The 17,323-nt window shown below is 46.2% G+C and overlaps 1 protein-coding gene across 1 annotated transcript in view; it reads right to left on the bottom strand.

Annotated features, from left to right (window-relative positions):
• The window catches only part of LOC124593972, a 526,982-nt gene that overhangs the window by 118,601 nt on the left and 391,058 nt on the right, over positions 1-17,323 (bottom strand). The window contains exon 4 of the mRNA XM_047132321.1: positions 11-317. Within this exon, the coding sequence (XP_046988277.1) occupies positions 11-317 (307 nt within the window). The remainder of the gene's footprint in view (positions 1-10; positions 318-17,323) is intronic.

Below are 17,323 nucleotides of genomic sequence, written 5' to 3' on the forward strand. Positions count from 1 at the left end.
GGTAGGCTACCTGTAGCGCGATGACCCTGGACTTTGTGGCGTTGCTCATGACGCAGACGGCGAGCGTGTAGAGGCCGGCGGGCGACCTGGCGAGGCGGCGCGCGGCGTCGGGCAGCCGCAGGCACGCGTGCAGGCACTGCAGGCACGCCAGCTCGTCCAGCAGCGCGCGCCGCCCGCCCCCGGCGCCGCCCCCGCCGCCCCCGGGGCCCGTCCCCGCGCCGCCGCCCTGCCCCGGCGCCGGCTGCTGCACGGCGCGCAGCAGCTCCAGCAGCAGCGTCACGCCGTCCAGCGGGTCGCCGATGAACTCCTGCACGAAGCTGCGGGCAGGACAACACGACAGCTGTACTACTGGAGCTTCTACCACAAGGATCGACATCACATGTAAACAAACATGGGACACTTCAGCTGGGACTTAAAGCGGGGGATCAAACCGTTTCTGTTTAAGGTCGTAGCTGTAACGTAATCGTGCGGGAACATAAGCACAGACATGTAGGATCAGAGTACCATTCGTGTTTCTTCTAACGTGGATACGGTAAATGCGCAAACTAGGCATGGGGAAACCTACCGGTTAAAACTGATACCAGTATTTTAGTTCCAAATAACCGGTATTTTTCGGTATTTGTTTGGTCGCGGTTATAACATGTCTTTTTTATAATATAATAACCGAGTAAAAAACGTAAATATCAATTAGCCGTAGTGACAGCGCTAAATTTTTTCGTTTTTAAGTAAATATTTTTTTGAAAAAAATAATAATTTATATTTGAAATTTGTGTTGTTTCGAATTACTGCATCATTATACGAAACGGGAAAAGCGGTCAGTGCTACTTTAACAACAATGTCGGCAGAAACGAGCAACAAACACATGGCATAAGAATAGGTACAGCGTTGCTGATCAATAACATCCCTCTTGCCGCGTGTCGTACTCGCTGTCGTCGCCTGACGTCCGTTGTATTGCAGAATGGCATCAACCTCAGTCTGGATATAGTTTTCGAAGTGACGCAGCAATGAAGCACAATGCTTCGTTTGCTTCAGAAGATTAAAGATATGTGTGCCATTTCTATGAATTAATAAAACAGGAAGCAAATTATAGTGACAGTAATAAATTAAAAACATAACAACGGTTTATTCACAGTATACCGGTTGATCAAAAAGTCAGTATAAATTTGAAAACTGAATAGATCACGGAATAATGTAGATAGAGAGGTACAAATTGACACACATGCTTGGAATGACATGGGGTTTTATTAGAACCAAAAAAATACAAACGTTCAAAAAATGTCCGACAGATGGTGCTTTATCTGATCAGAATAGCAATCATTAGCATAACAAAGTAAGACAAACAAAGATGATGTTCTTTACAGGAAATGCTCAATATGTCCACCATCATTCCTCAACAATAGCTGTAGTCGAGGAATAATGTTTTAAAAAGCGCTGTAAAGCATGTCCGGAGTTGTGGTGAGGCATTGGCGTCGGATGTTGTCTTTCAGCATCCCTAGAGATGTGGGTCGATCACGATACACTTGCGACTTCAGGTAACCCCAAAGCCAATAATGGCACGGACTGAGGTCTGGAGACCTGGGAGGCCAAGCATGACGAAAGTGGCGGCTGAGCACACGATCATCACCAAACGATGTGCGCAGGAGATCTGTCGGACATTTTGTGAACTTTGTTTTTTTTGTTGTAATAAAACCCCATGTCATTCGAAGCATGTGTGCCAATTTTTACCTCTCTATCTACATTATTCCGTGGTTTATTCAGTTTTAAAATTTGTACTGACTTTTGATCACCCGGTACAATAAAAATGGAAAGTAGCTCATTTACTGCGTGTCTCTACACAGTACATCTTTCTCTGTTTGTTGCCTAGAAGCGAACAAATTAACACAAAAAACAGAGTTATTCAACTTCAATTTTGCTTCCTTAGCACTGACTATTCTTACCGCCCAAATAACCGTCTGATGCCCGATTACAACATGATTTTTCAGCAGAGTTTCAAAAAATTCGGTTGTAACAATCAGATTAAAGTGGCGTAGGAAAAGCGATATAACCGCAAACCGATTGTTTCACCGATAACCGCCATTCCTAACGTGAACAATGGCGACTTATTACCATGCGCGTCCAAACAGGACCAACGTGTTGTTATTCTTTTCTTGGCTGCCGAAGGACAAACACCGGTACACATCCTTTAGAGAGTGAAGAACGTCTATGGGGCAGAAGACCACCGTTTTGGAAGAGTGTGCCAAGTTCCGTGCCATCTGCTGGAAACGTGATGTTACCCTGGTCCTTGGTTACTGGGGCCCATTGCTTATTGATTTCAAGGCTCCTGGTGTTTCCACACTGGCGAACGGTACTCTGAAAAATACAGCGCGAAATTACGGCGAAACGTCCTAGAAAACGACAACAACGGATGCTGATGCTTCATGATAACGCACGTCCCCATATTGGAAATGTCATAAGGCGGAAGCTACGACATGCCAAGTGGCAGACACTCGAGAACCCACCCTATAGTCCGGATTTCTCCATATGCAACCATTGCGCCTTCGGTTCCTTAAAAAAAAAAAAAAGACCTTGAAGGGCCGACGATTCCTGTCGGACGAGGATGTGCAGCAGGCAGTACGGACTTCTTCATGAAGCAGGACGGGGTATTTTACCGAACACGGGGTCTTGAACCTGGTGCGTCGGTGAGACGATTGCCTCAATGATGAGGGCGATTTTGCCTGACTGTCACACCGGACTGTAACGCCTTCAACGGAAACTTTTTGATCGACTCTTGTACATTAAATTCCTGCTCAGACTCAGCCGTGGAAAGCATCGGCTTCAGCCGGTCGCAGTGGCCGAGCGGTTCTAGGCGCTTCAGTCTGGAACCACGCGACCGCTACGGTCGCAGAATCGAATCCTGCCTCGGGCATGGATGTGTGCGATGTCCTCAGGTTAGTTGGGTTTAAGTAGTTCTAAATTCTAGGTGACTCCCATTTGAACCAGCAACGGCTTCAGAACTACTTGTAGATAGCCCCCTGATAAATTAGGAGACTGAGGAAAGTGGATAAGGGTTACAACTCTAATTCAAAAACAGGTTACAGATTAACACTGAGATACATTATGATAATAGAGCCGAGAGCACCCTTTGCTGACGTTATCACAATTCAGAGAAGCGCAGAGTAAGATTAGGGTTCCTAATTTGGTCTCTGCTCCTAGTTTCGTCTCCCTAAGTATTTCCAGTTGGTAACTAATGTTTAGCTGCATGTGCATGCATGGTCCCGTTCCAATTGCCTTATTGAGAGTCTTTTGTGTGCAGCACGGTTAGTTTCCTTGTACGAGGGAATTCATTTTTATGGTTGCGTATCTCAATCGGTCAAAACCGAATCTTTATAGGATGGCTTTGTTATCCGTTCGTCCTTCCGTCTGTCTGTCTGTCTGTCTGTGTGTCTGTCCGGCTGTTATGAACCCTTTTACTCGGGAGAGGGCAGATATATCGAGTTACAATTTAAGTCTCATAATAAGGTCTACAGCCATGCGGGGTAGCCGCGCGGTCTAAGGGCGCCTTGTCACAGTCTGTGCGGTTGACCTTGTCGGAGATTCGAATCCTCCCTCAGGCATGAGTGAGTCTGTTGTCCACAGCGTAAGTTAGTTTAAGTTAGATTAAGTAGTGTGTTGGCTTAGGGACCGATGACCTCAGCTGTTTGGTCCCGTAAGACATTACCACCAAATTAATAAGGTCTGTAGTCGCTTGGCAGCGTAAAAATTTAAGCTTCTAAGTTCTGTGTGTCCGTCGCCACAAAAATGTAAATGAGCTTCTTCTTCTTCTTCATGACAACACAAGACTTCACACACGACGTCTGCGCACCCGAGAGGAGCTCACAAAATTACATTGGACTGTTATTCCTCATCCACCATACAGTTCGGATCTCGTGCCTTCCGACTCCCACCTATTTGGCCCAAAGAAGGATGCACTCTGCAGGAAGCCGTACGGGGATGATGGGGAATCTATTGACGCAACAAGACATTGGCTCCAACGTCGACGAGTAGAGTGGAACTATGCGGGCATCCAGGCCCTCCCAGTAAGGCGGCAAAAGACTGTTGCACTGAACGAAGATTATGTTGAAAAATAGGGTTTTATATCCAAAAGAGTGGCGAATAACATGGTGTACTGGCATCCTCAATAAAACAAGCCCTCTTTTAGGAAAAAAGTGTTGCGTAAGTTACGGAATGACTCTCGTATGTATGGTCCAAGTTTTATCGAGATATATTACTAGGCAGTGGCGCATCATGCGAAAGTTACTTTCCTCCCTAAGTTTTGCACACCAGTGTATTACACCACTGGCCATTAAAATTGCTACACCACGAAGATGACGTGCTACAGACGCAAAATTTAACCGACAGTAAGAAGATGCTGTGATATGCAAATGATTAGCTTTTCAGAGCATTCACACAAGGTTGGTGCCGGTGACGACACCTACAACGTGCTGACATGAGGAAAGTTTCCAACCGATTTCTCATACACAAACAGCAGCTCACCGGCGTAGCCTGGTGAAACATTGTTGTGACGCATCGTGTAAGGAGGAGAAAAGCGTACCATCATGTTTCCGACTTTGATAAAGGTCGGACTGTAGCCTATCGCGAGTGCGGTTTTTCGTATCGCGACACTGCTGCTCGCGTTGGTCGAGATCCAATGACTGTTAGCAGAATATGGAATCGCTGGGTTCAGGAAGGTAATACGGAACGCCGTGCTGGATCCCAACGGCCTCGTATCACTAGCAGTCGAGATGACAGGCATCTTATCCGCATGGCTGTAACGTCTCGATCCCTGAGTCAACAGATGGGGACGAACAGTTCGACGACGTTTGCAGCGGCATGGACTATCAGCTCGGAGACCATGGCTGCGGTTACCCTTGACGCTGCATCACACACAGGAGCGCCTGTGATGGAGTACTCAACGACGAACCTGGGTGCGCCGAATGGCAAAACGTCATTTTTTCGGATGAATCCAGGTTCTGTTTACAGCATCATGATGGTCGCATCCGTGTTTGGCAATATCGTCGTGAACGCACATTGGAAGCGTGTATTCGTTATCGCCATATTGGCGTATCACCTGGCGTGATGGTATGGGGTGCCATTGGTTACACGTCTCTGTCACCTCTTGTTTGCATTGACGGCACTTTGAACAGTGGATGTGACATTTCAGATGTGTTACGACCGTGGCTCTACCCTTCATTCAATCCCTGTGAAATCCTACATTTCAGCAGGATAATGCACGACCGCATGTTGCAGGTCCTGTACGGGCCTTTCTGGATACAGAAAATGTTCGACTGCTGCCCTGGCCAGCACATTGTACAGATCTGTTACCAACTGAAAACGTATGGTCAATGGTGGCCGAGCAACTGGCTCGTCACAATACGCCAGTCACTACTCTTGATGAACTGTGGCATCGTGTTGAAGCTGCATGGGCAGCTGTACCTGTACACGCCATCCAAGCTCTGCTTGACTCAATGTCCATGCGTATCAAGGCCGTTATTACGGCCAGAGGTGGTTGTTCTGGATACTGATTTCTCGGGATCTATGCACCCAAATTTCGTGAAAATGTAATCATATGTCAGTTCTAGTATAATATATTTATCCAATGAATACCCGTTTATCATCTGCATTTCTTCTTGGTGTAGCAATTTTAATGGCCAGCAATGTTGATAGACCTCAATGGAGTAATAAGTTTTTAGCGTATGCGCCACGGAAGTAACACGCTGTTCACTTTTACGCGCTATTGAACAGCGCCGTGCAGCAACGTCCGTGTGTGCTCGGGCAGCCCGGAAGTGGCTACTGGCTAGCTCAGCAGGGGCTGGCAGCTGGCTCCTTGAGCGGCGATGCTATCTTGTGGGCCTATCCGCGCATGCGCCCAGGTGGGTTCTCTGGCCTCTAAGAGTGTCTGCATACGTATACAGGCTCTCTACCGGCCCCTCATCTTTACTGCCATCTGCCGGCGCGCTCCTTGTTTGCGCAATGCCACGGGCCGGCGTCGGTAGCATTTACCGCCGTAACAAACCACGATTACGTCACTCGATCATCGGCGCTAAAGAAAAGGAAATCGGCTACGGTTACACGATCCTTTGCATTGTATCAATATCACTGATACCTTTGCTCGGTGCAATCAGGAAGTTTGTGCTGTTCTTTCTTGTCTGGTGTTTCTTTTTTCTGGTCCATAGGTTTCAACTAACTATAATTGCTTCCTGAAAGCTGAAGACTCAGAAATGTGACAAGTTAGAAAAACAGTTCCGAATACATGGAAAAGTCGCAGTAGCCGGCCTGGTGGCCGTGCGGTTCTAGGCGCTGCAGTCCGGAACCGCGGGACTGCTACGATCGCAGGTTCGAATCGGAATGGATGTGTGTGATGTCCTTAGGTTAGTTAGGTTTAAGTAGTTCTAAGTTCTATGGGACCGATGACCTCAGATGTTAAGTCCCATACTGCTCAGAGCCATTTGAACCAAAAATCGCAGTAGAAATTTTCACTCAGTTAAAAGTTGGCAATGAATTCTGTTACAGGCTGTAGCAGGGAGGTTTCATCACTTGAGGGTGGTCACACAGTTTTAATTTCCCTCTCGATAAAATCAAGTTGTGGCCATGATCCTTATATACAAATTACTCTTTCAATGCGATGTATTTTTCCAAGGGATGGATGTCTTGGCGGAGACCTTGGTTGCAGAACTCTTCATTTTGACTGTGCAGAAACTTGCAGGTCGAAAATCACCCTGTCGACATACTGAAAATGCATGCACTACTACCACGCAATACTTTCTTTATCCAGAGAGAGAGAGGAAGAAGTCATTCTCCCCCCCCCCCCCCCCCTCCCTTCCCAGTGTATTACATATTTAATAATTGATGACATAATTTTTGTTGAGTGACAACTTTTTAATTTAAATGGTTCACTCACTGCTCTGATATTTATTTTTTTCAATGGGACTTTAGATTAGTCATCGAAATTTAATTAGAATTCTGTTAGTCTTATGCCTTCCTGTATTTTGATGAGAAAAATGGTTCAAATGGCTCTGAGCACTATGGGACTTAACTTCTAAGGACATCAGCCCCCTATAACTTAGAACTACTTATATAACTAACCTAAGGACATCACACACATCCATGCCCGAGGCAGGATTCGAACCTGCGACCGTAGCAGTCGCACGGTTCCAGACTGTAGCACCTAGAACCGCTCGGCTACCACGGCCGGCTATTTTGATGACATCTTTTATTTTTACATTTGTTACATTTGAGCATTCTTTGTTTAAAGTTTGAGTATCCCTTTGATTAATTATGGGCTTAAGTATTTTAACTAACATTATTCTTTTTTGAGTTCAATGGTGTACTGTGTATTAATTTTCTGCTTGTTCCTTGACTTGGTCCTTTCATTTTCGTCTAGAATTTCAATTTTATTTTAGATACTTCTAATTTAATAATTGATTACATAACTTTTGTTGAGTGACAAAAGGGTTTTCTTACTGTTTTGAAATTTATTTTTTTCAATGGGATTTTAGATTGCTCATTGAAATTTAATTAGAATTTTGTTGGTCTCAGATTAACGTCCATTGCACATTCCTTCCAAGTATCACTGTCATGTGTCTACCGTTTATTTCACATGTAGTGGAGGTTTTCCACCTGCTCCTCACAAGTTTGCATTTTACTTTTCCGAACATTTAATCCGCTCGTAGACAGTGCAGATTTTTCCTACAGTGACAAGTTTCTCAGTATCTTTACATGTTTCCCCAATGAATTCTGATTCCGTCTGCATTTCCTATCAATTTGATTTGTAAACTGTGTATGCTGCCGTATTCCTGCCTCATTCTTATGATATGTATATTTCCTACTTCCATCCAATTGCGTGACCGTTTCCTGCATCATCCATGGTTGCTTCGCCTCTGCTTTCGATATGCTTGCTGTATGCTGTTACGCCACGAACATTTCCTTCTTGATTATACTACACTTCTCTTCTATTGAACTAGTCTTGACGCCGCATCATTAGATGCAGTTTGCTCACTCTTTCTGTGTGAACACATCGACCTTGGGAAGGTATTCCTACCGTTTGCTAGAGACAAGGACAGACTAGGGGCTCGTTAGTCAAGTTGCGGTCTCCTGGAAAGTTGTCCAGCCGCAAGTCCAGCCGCCAAAAACAGCACTCTCTTCGACGCAGACCGCGCTCGCCATGTTTTCAGAAATCCGTCATTAGAGTTAACGACGTCTGCAACGACTTTTTGTATTCAGACCGACAGGCACAGAGCAGGGAGCAGCTGCCCAACTAGCGCTCTGCGGAGAAACTGCGGAACTGAGGACGGAAAGGCTACACCCAGAAAATTCACCTTAGTGTTAACGGATATGCAATACAGATAGAAATAATATCATTTCCTGTTCGATAGATCCTAGAATGCTTCCTGTACCTTGCTCCCAAACGCCTGGATATTAAAACTGCAACACTTTGAAGGAGCTTTCCAACAAACGTCAAAGTGGCATTAGTGTACTATTTGATTGGATACGCAAATGATTAGAATTTCAACCACCCACGCGAAGTAAGTGGCAGTAACGTTTCGGATGGATCCCGGTTACGCGTGCAGCATCACGATGGATGTATTCATTTGCGCAGTCTCCGAGGAAAACGAACGTTGCCAGATGTCATTCGTTCTTATCGTACGGGCCTAGCACCATACTGATGTTACGTGGTTACAGAAAACGGTTACTAATGGTTCACAAACATAGCGATTTGAACAGAAGTCGTTACGTTTCTGACTTGAAAGTCAGTGTGGGTGTAGGCGAGCAAGACGGTTCTCCACGAAACTGTGCCAGCAATGTGAAGGATTGTGTTCCAACGTCAACGACAATTTTGATAGAGAAGACGAAGACGACCTGGACGAGTCACTTGCAGTACCACTGTATGAGGCAGCTGAGAAGGTATCAATTCACGTAAAATTTTGCAGAATTACGCATATTTACCAATCAATTTTTGGCTATCATAGCATGATTCACTGAATTACAGTTTTTCAGTTGAAGACCAGCAACAACTCACTGTTCAACCTGGATCGTTCACAGCCGCTGAAGCTTTGCCTGGATCTTCCATTGCCCAGACCCTTCATCGCGACCTTCTAGGAGGAGGAGGAGATTAGTGTTTAACGTCCCGTCGACAACGAGGTCATTAGAGACGGAGCGCAAGCTCGGGTGAGGGAAGGATGGGGAAGGAAATCGGCTGTGCCCTCTCAAAGGAACCATCCCGGCATTTGCCTGAAACGATTTAGGGAAATCACGGAAAACCTAAATCAGGATGGCCGGAGACGGGATTGAACCGTCGTCCTCCCGAATGCGAGTCCAGTGTGCTAACCACTGCGCCACCTCGATCGGTGGACCTTCTAGGGCCCAAGAAACATTGCCTGGGACACCAGCAGCCAAACGGAGACTAGTGCAGGTATTTAGTCAAACGCCGATAGTTCACTGTACAACTGACCTGTCTTTTGTATCCATGTTCTGTCTCTAAATGCTTTCTTTCTTTTCCACATGGAGAAAGTAATTCAGTGATGATCCAGTCCTGGGTTCGACGTATATCTATTTCATGACACACGTACGTTACTACATACAGATTTCATATCCAGCTTCCTATTCTGAGTCATCTACCTAATATGCTGTAAATACACACATAAAAAAAGTTTTGCATCACCCCAGTTCGCGGAATTTCTGAAGACAAACGTTGACTATGGATATTGTATCACAGACACAGTCCCTTTGACTGTTCAGAGATGTCACTAAACCCGCCCAATGTAAACAACCATGATTGAACACCGCCTATTTGACGGAGGGGTTCCGACTGCCGTCAGTTGCAGTCATTCCATCAGAAAGGAGATACACGGGTCATGTTGTCTGTAGTTCAACCATGGCTAGACGCCAATACCGCGGTTCGATCAGGTCCGCATTGTTACTTTGTGCCAGGAAGGGATCTCAACAAGGGAAGTCTCCAGGCGTCTCTGAAGTGAATCAAAGCGATGTTGTTCGGACATGGAGGAGATACAGAGAGACAGGAACTGTCGATGACATGCCTCGCTCAGGCCTCCCAAGGGCTACTACTGCAGTGGATGATCGCTACCTACGGATGATGGCTCGGAGGTACCCTGACAGCAACGCCACCATGTTGAATAATGCTTTTCGAGCAGCCACAGGACGTCGTGTTACGACTCAAACTGAGCCCAATAGGCTGCATGACGCGCAACTTCACTCCCGACGTGCATGTCGAGGTCCATTTTTCAACCACGACACCATGCAGCACGGTACAGTTGGGCCCAACAACATGCCGAATGGACCGCTCAGGATTGGCATCACGATCTCTTCACCGATGAGTCTCGCATATGCCTTCAACCAGACAATCGTTGGAGACGTGTTTGGAGGCAATCCGGTCAGACTGAATGCCTTAGACACAATGTCCAGCGAGTGCAGCAAGGTGGAGGTTCCCTGATGTTTTGGGGTGGCATTAAGTGTGGCCGACGTACGCCGCTGGTGGTCAAGGAAGGCGCAGTAACGGCTGTATGATACGTGAACGCGACACTCCGACCGATAGTGCAGCCATTTGGGCAGCATATTGGCGAGGCATTCGTCTTCATGGACGGCATTTCGCTTCCCCATCGTGCACATGTGCCTGCAGGATAACGACATCGCTCGACTAAAGTGGCCAGCATGTTCTCCAGACATGAACCCTATCAACATGCCTGTGATAGGCTGAAAAGGGCTGTTTATGGACGACTTGACCCACCAACCACTCTGACGGATCTATGCCGAATCACCGTTGAGTAGTGGGACAATCTAGACCAACAGTGCCTTGGTGAACTTGTGGATAGTATGCGACGACGAATACAAGCATCCATCAGTGCCAGAGGACGTGCTACTGGGTATTAGAGGTACCGGTGGTGTATACAGCAATCTGGACCACCACCTCTCAAGGTCTCACTTATGGTGGTACAACATGCAAGGTGTGTTTTTCATGAGCAATAAAAAGGGCGGAAATGATGTTTATGTTGATCTCTATTCCAATTTTCTGTGTAGGTTGCGGAACTCTCGGAACCGAGTTGATGCAAAACTGTTTTTGATGTGTGTATAATTTGTGAATATTTTCACCACACACATATTCCCATCAATTCATTCAAAACAATCTGTTTTAAGCGCAATGCACGGAAAGGATAGGTCCGATGAGAGACAGACAGGAGTGAGGAGACGTTTGGCGGTACGGGGTAGAAGGCATTATTCGTAATTTTCGCTTTGCAGCCTTCCCCATATGAAGAAATTAAATGTTACATACGTCTCTTGCAGGAAAGTTAATGTACTTTTACCTGGTGTGCAGGGTTTCACTGATGACATGTTAATTTTTCGAGTTGTAAGCGGTGGGAGTGGACATTTTTCATGTTTTCACCCAAGTGCCAGAAAATCGCTGCTTTTTAGCGCGCTATAGCGCCAGTACAGTTTATCAGAAAATCAAACTCGACTAGAATGTTTTGCAGGAAATTCTGTCTACTTCGCTTTTGCAAAGAATGGTCAGTTTCGGAAAAGGGATACTTTTCGAGATATACGCGAAAAACTGAAAAGAAGTGCTAATATTGAGACTCTTCGTGTTGTTCGATATGACGCCGACCGCCTGCAAGGCAGCGAACATGGCATTCGGATTTAATGCCCCAGAAAACAGATGCAACCGCTGAGAAATACACTTCCGCAATTCTGTTACGGGGAAACCACGACGTGACTAGAAAAAAAGTGTGTGAAATCTTATGGGACTTAACTGCTAACGTCATCAGTCCCTAAGCTTACACACTACTTAACCTAAATTATCTTAAAGACAAACACACACACCCATGCCTGAGGGAGGACTCGAACCTCCGCCGGGACTAGCCGCACAGTCCATGACTGTAGCGCCCCAGACCGCTCGGCTAATCCCGTGCGGCACGACGTGACTAGGCTATGTTTTCAGTTGACGTGGTAAATTAAAATGTTAAACACTCTTCCCCCTCACCAGTTAGCAGCCGACACAGACGAATGTGAACACACAAGTAAAATTCATTCTATGACACAAAAACGAATCACAACGAAGGAGTTATCCGAATGTGACGAGAAAGAGCTTCATTGAACAATTCAGTAACCCGTTGGTCCACCTCTGGTCCTTATGAAAGCAGTTATTCGGCTTGGTACTGAATTGTCTTCGCTGGTCATGGGGCTTAGTTCGATGTGGGACTCAGTACTGAAGGCAGTTCCACTCCAGTCAATGAGATTCCAGGCCGAAGACGTGTCTGGAGACGCCCCTAGACAGCGCTGTGGTACCATCCTGACAGTCGCATTCCGTACAGCCCGACAACTAGTAGTGTTCGTCTGGCGTACCATTTCTTTTATAGCAGGAGCTCTTTGTTTATCATCCGTGGCACACTTACAGCAACGGCGGCACGTTGACGATATTCCAAGCACCTTTTTATTGCGCTTCATGGTAAGCCATACTGGAGTTACATTTCAGCGTGATAATGCCCGCCCACATACAGCTAGACCTTCTACTGTTTGTCTTCATGCTTGTCTAACCCTACGTGGGTCAGCAAGATCGCCGGATCTCTCCACAGATGAGAGCGTTTGGATCAAAAAAATGGTCCAAATGGCTCTGAGCACTATGGGACTTCTGAGTTCACCAGTCCCCTAGAACTTAGAACTTCTTGAACCTAACAAACCTAAGGACATCACACACATCCATGCCCGAGGCAGGATTCGAACCCGCGATCGTAGCGGTCGCGCTGTTCCAGACTGAAGCACCTAGAACCGCTCGGCCACTCTGGCCGGCGCGTTTGGATCATTATGAGCAAGGCCGTCCAGCTATCTCGGAATTTTGAAGATCGAACGCGCCAGTTGGACAGAATTTGGCACGATACCCCTAAGGATGACATTCAACAAATGTATCAATCAATGTCGATCAGAATAAGTGCTTGCATAAGGGCCATAGGTGAACCAAAGCCTTATTAACTTGCTCAGTTTGTGAAGTTCTTACTATTGAATAAATCATTCAATTTATCTGAAACTGCAATCGTTTGTTTGTCTGTACATGTACGTCATATCTATAGATTTCTGTTCCATTCAGATAATTTCTTCATTTTTTTTTGCCTTAGAGCTTGTTAATCATGACAGGCAGAAGGTATATATTCAGTGTTTTTCGTGTTAGATCAGAAGCAAGTTTAACATAACGTTCTCACCAAATAATTATTGTTGTGTGATCGTCCTGGAGTAACGGAGTGATACCCTTCAGTGTCGTGGCTCAATCTCAATGCGTTTAGACTAACTTCCAAGGCAAAGCACTAAGTTAACAGTCAGGGCTAGACTGCACGAAAGCACCAGGAGCAGTAAGGCACCAAAACAAAATAGCTCACCCGGCCACAGCACAGACACGTGGCAATGTACCACAACCGACGCATCACCTGCGGCAGCACCGTGTCACTCCAGGACACGACTGCCACGGAGAGCTCGAGTGAACCGCTTATGTCAGCATTCAGCCGACTGCCCCGTGTGCAAGCGGGAGCTGTCTGTTAAGAAAGGATACTCTTGCATACACTATCGATCCCAAGCACTGGTACGGGTCAGTTACAGTTTTCTAAACAGTGCGTGCAGATAAGACAAATGTAGATTATTCAAGCGTGCTGATGCTCCGCTGTCGTGACTGAACGGCAGTACGACGTTAGCAGTCACACCAGTCGCTAGTTTCTGCATGTAGTCTCAAAATGGATGATGTCATATTATGGTTTTTGTTTATATACATGTTTCATGTGTTAAATGCCTATGCAGATACGGCAGCAGTCTCTGGTACAATGTTATCTTCCTTAGTTTGCTCATTTAGTAGTATTTATATTTCCCCATCACAAAACAGATCTGAAAATGGGTCATTACAGACCCAAATCTATAGTAAGTTGACGTCTACAACAGTAAACTGATGTCTCAGATCAAGTGAATTAAACTCATATCTTCACTTCGCCGCTGTACATAGCATATGCTGGTTTCGGCATCTTTTGTTTTACTATGTGTTTTACTGGATATTGTACATAGTTGGAGAGAAATGGCACCATAGGTCCATACACATACCAGAAAACATTATTAGTTACAGGAGTAAAGAGTTAGCCTTTAAAGCATCCACAAACTTGAAATATACACTTAAGAGCCAAAGAAAATATCGTGTACAGCTCCCGCGAACACGCAGAAGTGCCGCAACACGACGTGGCATAGACTAGTATAATGTTTGAAGTAGTGCTGGAGGGAATTGACACCATTAATCCTGCAGGGCTGTCCAGAAATCCGTAAGAGTACGAGGGGATGGAGATCTCTTCTGAAGAGCATGTTGCCAGGCATCCCAGTTATGATCAGTAATGTTCATGTCTGGGGAGTTTGGTGGACAGCGCAAGTGTTTAAACTCAGAAGAGTGTTCCTGGAGCCAGTCTGTACCAGTTCCGTGCGTGTGGGGTGTCGCATTGTCCTGCTGGAATGCCCAAGTCCGTCAGAATGCGCAATGGACTTGAATGGATGCAGGCGATCAGACAGGATGCTGACATACGAGACACTCACCTGTCAGAGTCGTATCTAGGCGTATAAGGGGTCTCACATCACTCCAACTGCATGCGCCCGACACCATTACAGAGCCTCCACCAGCTTGAGCAGTCCCTTGCTGACATGCAGGGACCATATATTCATGAGGTTTGTCTCCATACCAATACACATCTATCCGCTCGACACAATTTGAAACGAGACTCGTCCGAGCAGGCAACATGTTTCCAATCATCAACAGTCCAATGTCGGTATTGACGCGCCCAGGCGAAGCATAAAGCTTTGTGTCGTGTAGTCATCAAGGATATGCGAGTGGGCCTTCGGCTCCAAAAGCCCATATCGATGATGTTTCGTTGAATGGTTTGCAAGCTATGGCCCGGCACTGAAATCTACAGCAATTCGCAGACGGCATGCACTTCTGTCCCGTGGAACGATTCTCTTCAATCGTCGTTGTTTCCTTTCTTGCAAGATCTTTTCCCGGCCGTAGCGATGTCGGAGAATTGATGTTTTACCGGATACCTGATATTCACGGTACACTCGTGAATTAGTCGTACGGGAAAATTCCCACTTCATCGCTACCTCGGAGATGCTGTGTCCCATCGCTCGTGCGCCGACTGTAACATCACGTTCAAACTAACTAAAATCTTGATAACCAGTCATTGTAGCAGCAGTAACCGATCTAACAACTGCGCTAGACACTTGTCTTATGTAGGCGCTGCCGACAACAGCGCCGTATACTGCCTGTTTACATATGTTTTTATTGGAATACGCATGCCTATACCGGTTTCTTTGGCACTTCAGTGTATAAGATAAGAATACCAAAGGAGATTTGTTATGCAAAGAAGTTCTGTTCCAGCAATAAAACTGACGAGTTAAGAAGATAAGAGTGGGCGAAATACGCACACGATGAGACACAAAAAGACGCGACAGAGAGGTAATAATATATGTCAGGTACCACAGAAGTGTCAAGAGTGATAGAGGGCATTTACAAGCCGACAGACAGACAGTACCATACAGCGATCACGTAGTTGGGACAAATGATACTCCAACCACGTTCCTTTCATTACGGTACCGAGACCACGCACTTGCAAAAAAAGACGTAGAGACTTCTTTCTTAATGAACGTTTATGGCGTTCGAGTAGGGAGACTCAGAAGAAAAAATGGGAACCTGTAAGTCGACTACCTGACGGGCATGCGGCTAGGAACACAGGGCTAGCAAGAGCTGCATTCCTGTTTCCGAGAACACGTTGAGTGAGTTGCATCACGAGCAATAAGAAGTAACAGCTCATGAAACTTTCAACGTCAGAAACTTTCAATTGATAGTGAGGCAAGTGGCAAAAAATACCGCCAGCATTTCAATCTTTAACGCTACGCTTCCAATTTACTTCAGTGTGGCGTTACGTTTGAAACTTTCATTTTAAGATTACGTTCCTTAGATCAAACTCACTCGTTTTGAGGCAAGAAACAAAACCGCCTCAACAAACTGTTGACGAGTGACTGAGATAAATTTACTAGGTTACGGTATTTATTCCACCCAACACACAAATTTCTCTGAAGCTAATTTTATAGATTGTTCTTGAACCTCTTCGTACACCGACAACACTAGTATCATTTTTTTGTGTTCTTAGAGTTCTAGGATGACTCAGAAAAAATATTACAGGGTCACGTACATTGAACTTTCTTTCATAACACGTTATAGTATCATACTATACTGTGGAACTGTTCGTCATTCTTCTACAAAACTATCAATATGTTGATCTAAATTTGGACTATACATCGGTGCCGACAATAACCTGGGTTACGCCCTCTATGCACAATATCATGCCCTGGTGAACTCTATAGCTATTGTGAACCGTCTGCCACCCAAATACTACTAGAGTGGTGTGGAGGGCACAGAAAGATGGACGTATTGGCAACCACATTTTGGCTGTTGCAACCACAGTGCAGTTGCGTTTACGTGATATATACATTGTCCACTCAGGCTGTCGTGACCACCTGTCAAAGACGCATACGACCATCATTGGCACCAAGGCAGAAGCGACTCTCATCGCTGAAGACGACACGTCTCCATTCGTCCCTACATTCACGCCTGTCGCGACACCACTGGAGGCGGGCTGCACGATGTTGGGGCGTGAGCTGAAGACGGCCTAACGGTGTGCGGGACCGTAGCCCAGCTTCATGGAGACGGTTGCGAATGGTCCTCGCCGATACCCCAGGAGCAACAGTGTCCCTAATTTGCTGGGAAGTGGCGGTGCGGTCCCCTACGGCACTGCGTAGGATCCTACGGTCTTGGCGTGCATCCGTGCGTCCCTGCGGTCCGGTCCCAGGTCGACGGGCACGTGCACCTTCCGCCGACCACTGGCGACAACATCGATGTACTGTGGAGACCTCACGCCCCACGTGTTGAGCAATTCGGCGGTACGTCCACCCGGCCTCCCGCATGCCCACTATACGCCCTCGCTCAAAGTCCGTCAACTGCACATACGGTTCACGTCCACGGACGTCAGATACATCGCTCCGTTTCGTAATTACTACAAAGACTGCACTGTTTCCCTCGTCTCCCGGCACGCTTTATATACCCTTCATTGCTACTGCTGCCACCTGACGTCTGTGAGTGGTTATTGCACGTTGACGTCAAACATACACTGTGGTCACATTAATTTGACGGGACCGTGTAGTCTGATGTGCTACGAATCAAACATCTCTTTGATCTAACAACTAAATAAGTAACTCTATTAATATTGAACGATTGCTTATACAAAGAATC

Source organism: Schistocerca americana, chromosome 2 (assembly GCF_021461395.2).
Source record: "Schistocerca americana isolate TAMUIC-IGC-003095 chromosome 2, iqSchAmer2.1, whole genome shotgun sequence".
Classification (NCBI taxonomy): domain Eukaryota; kingdom Metazoa; phylum Arthropoda; class Insecta; order Orthoptera; family Acrididae; genus Schistocerca; species Schistocerca americana.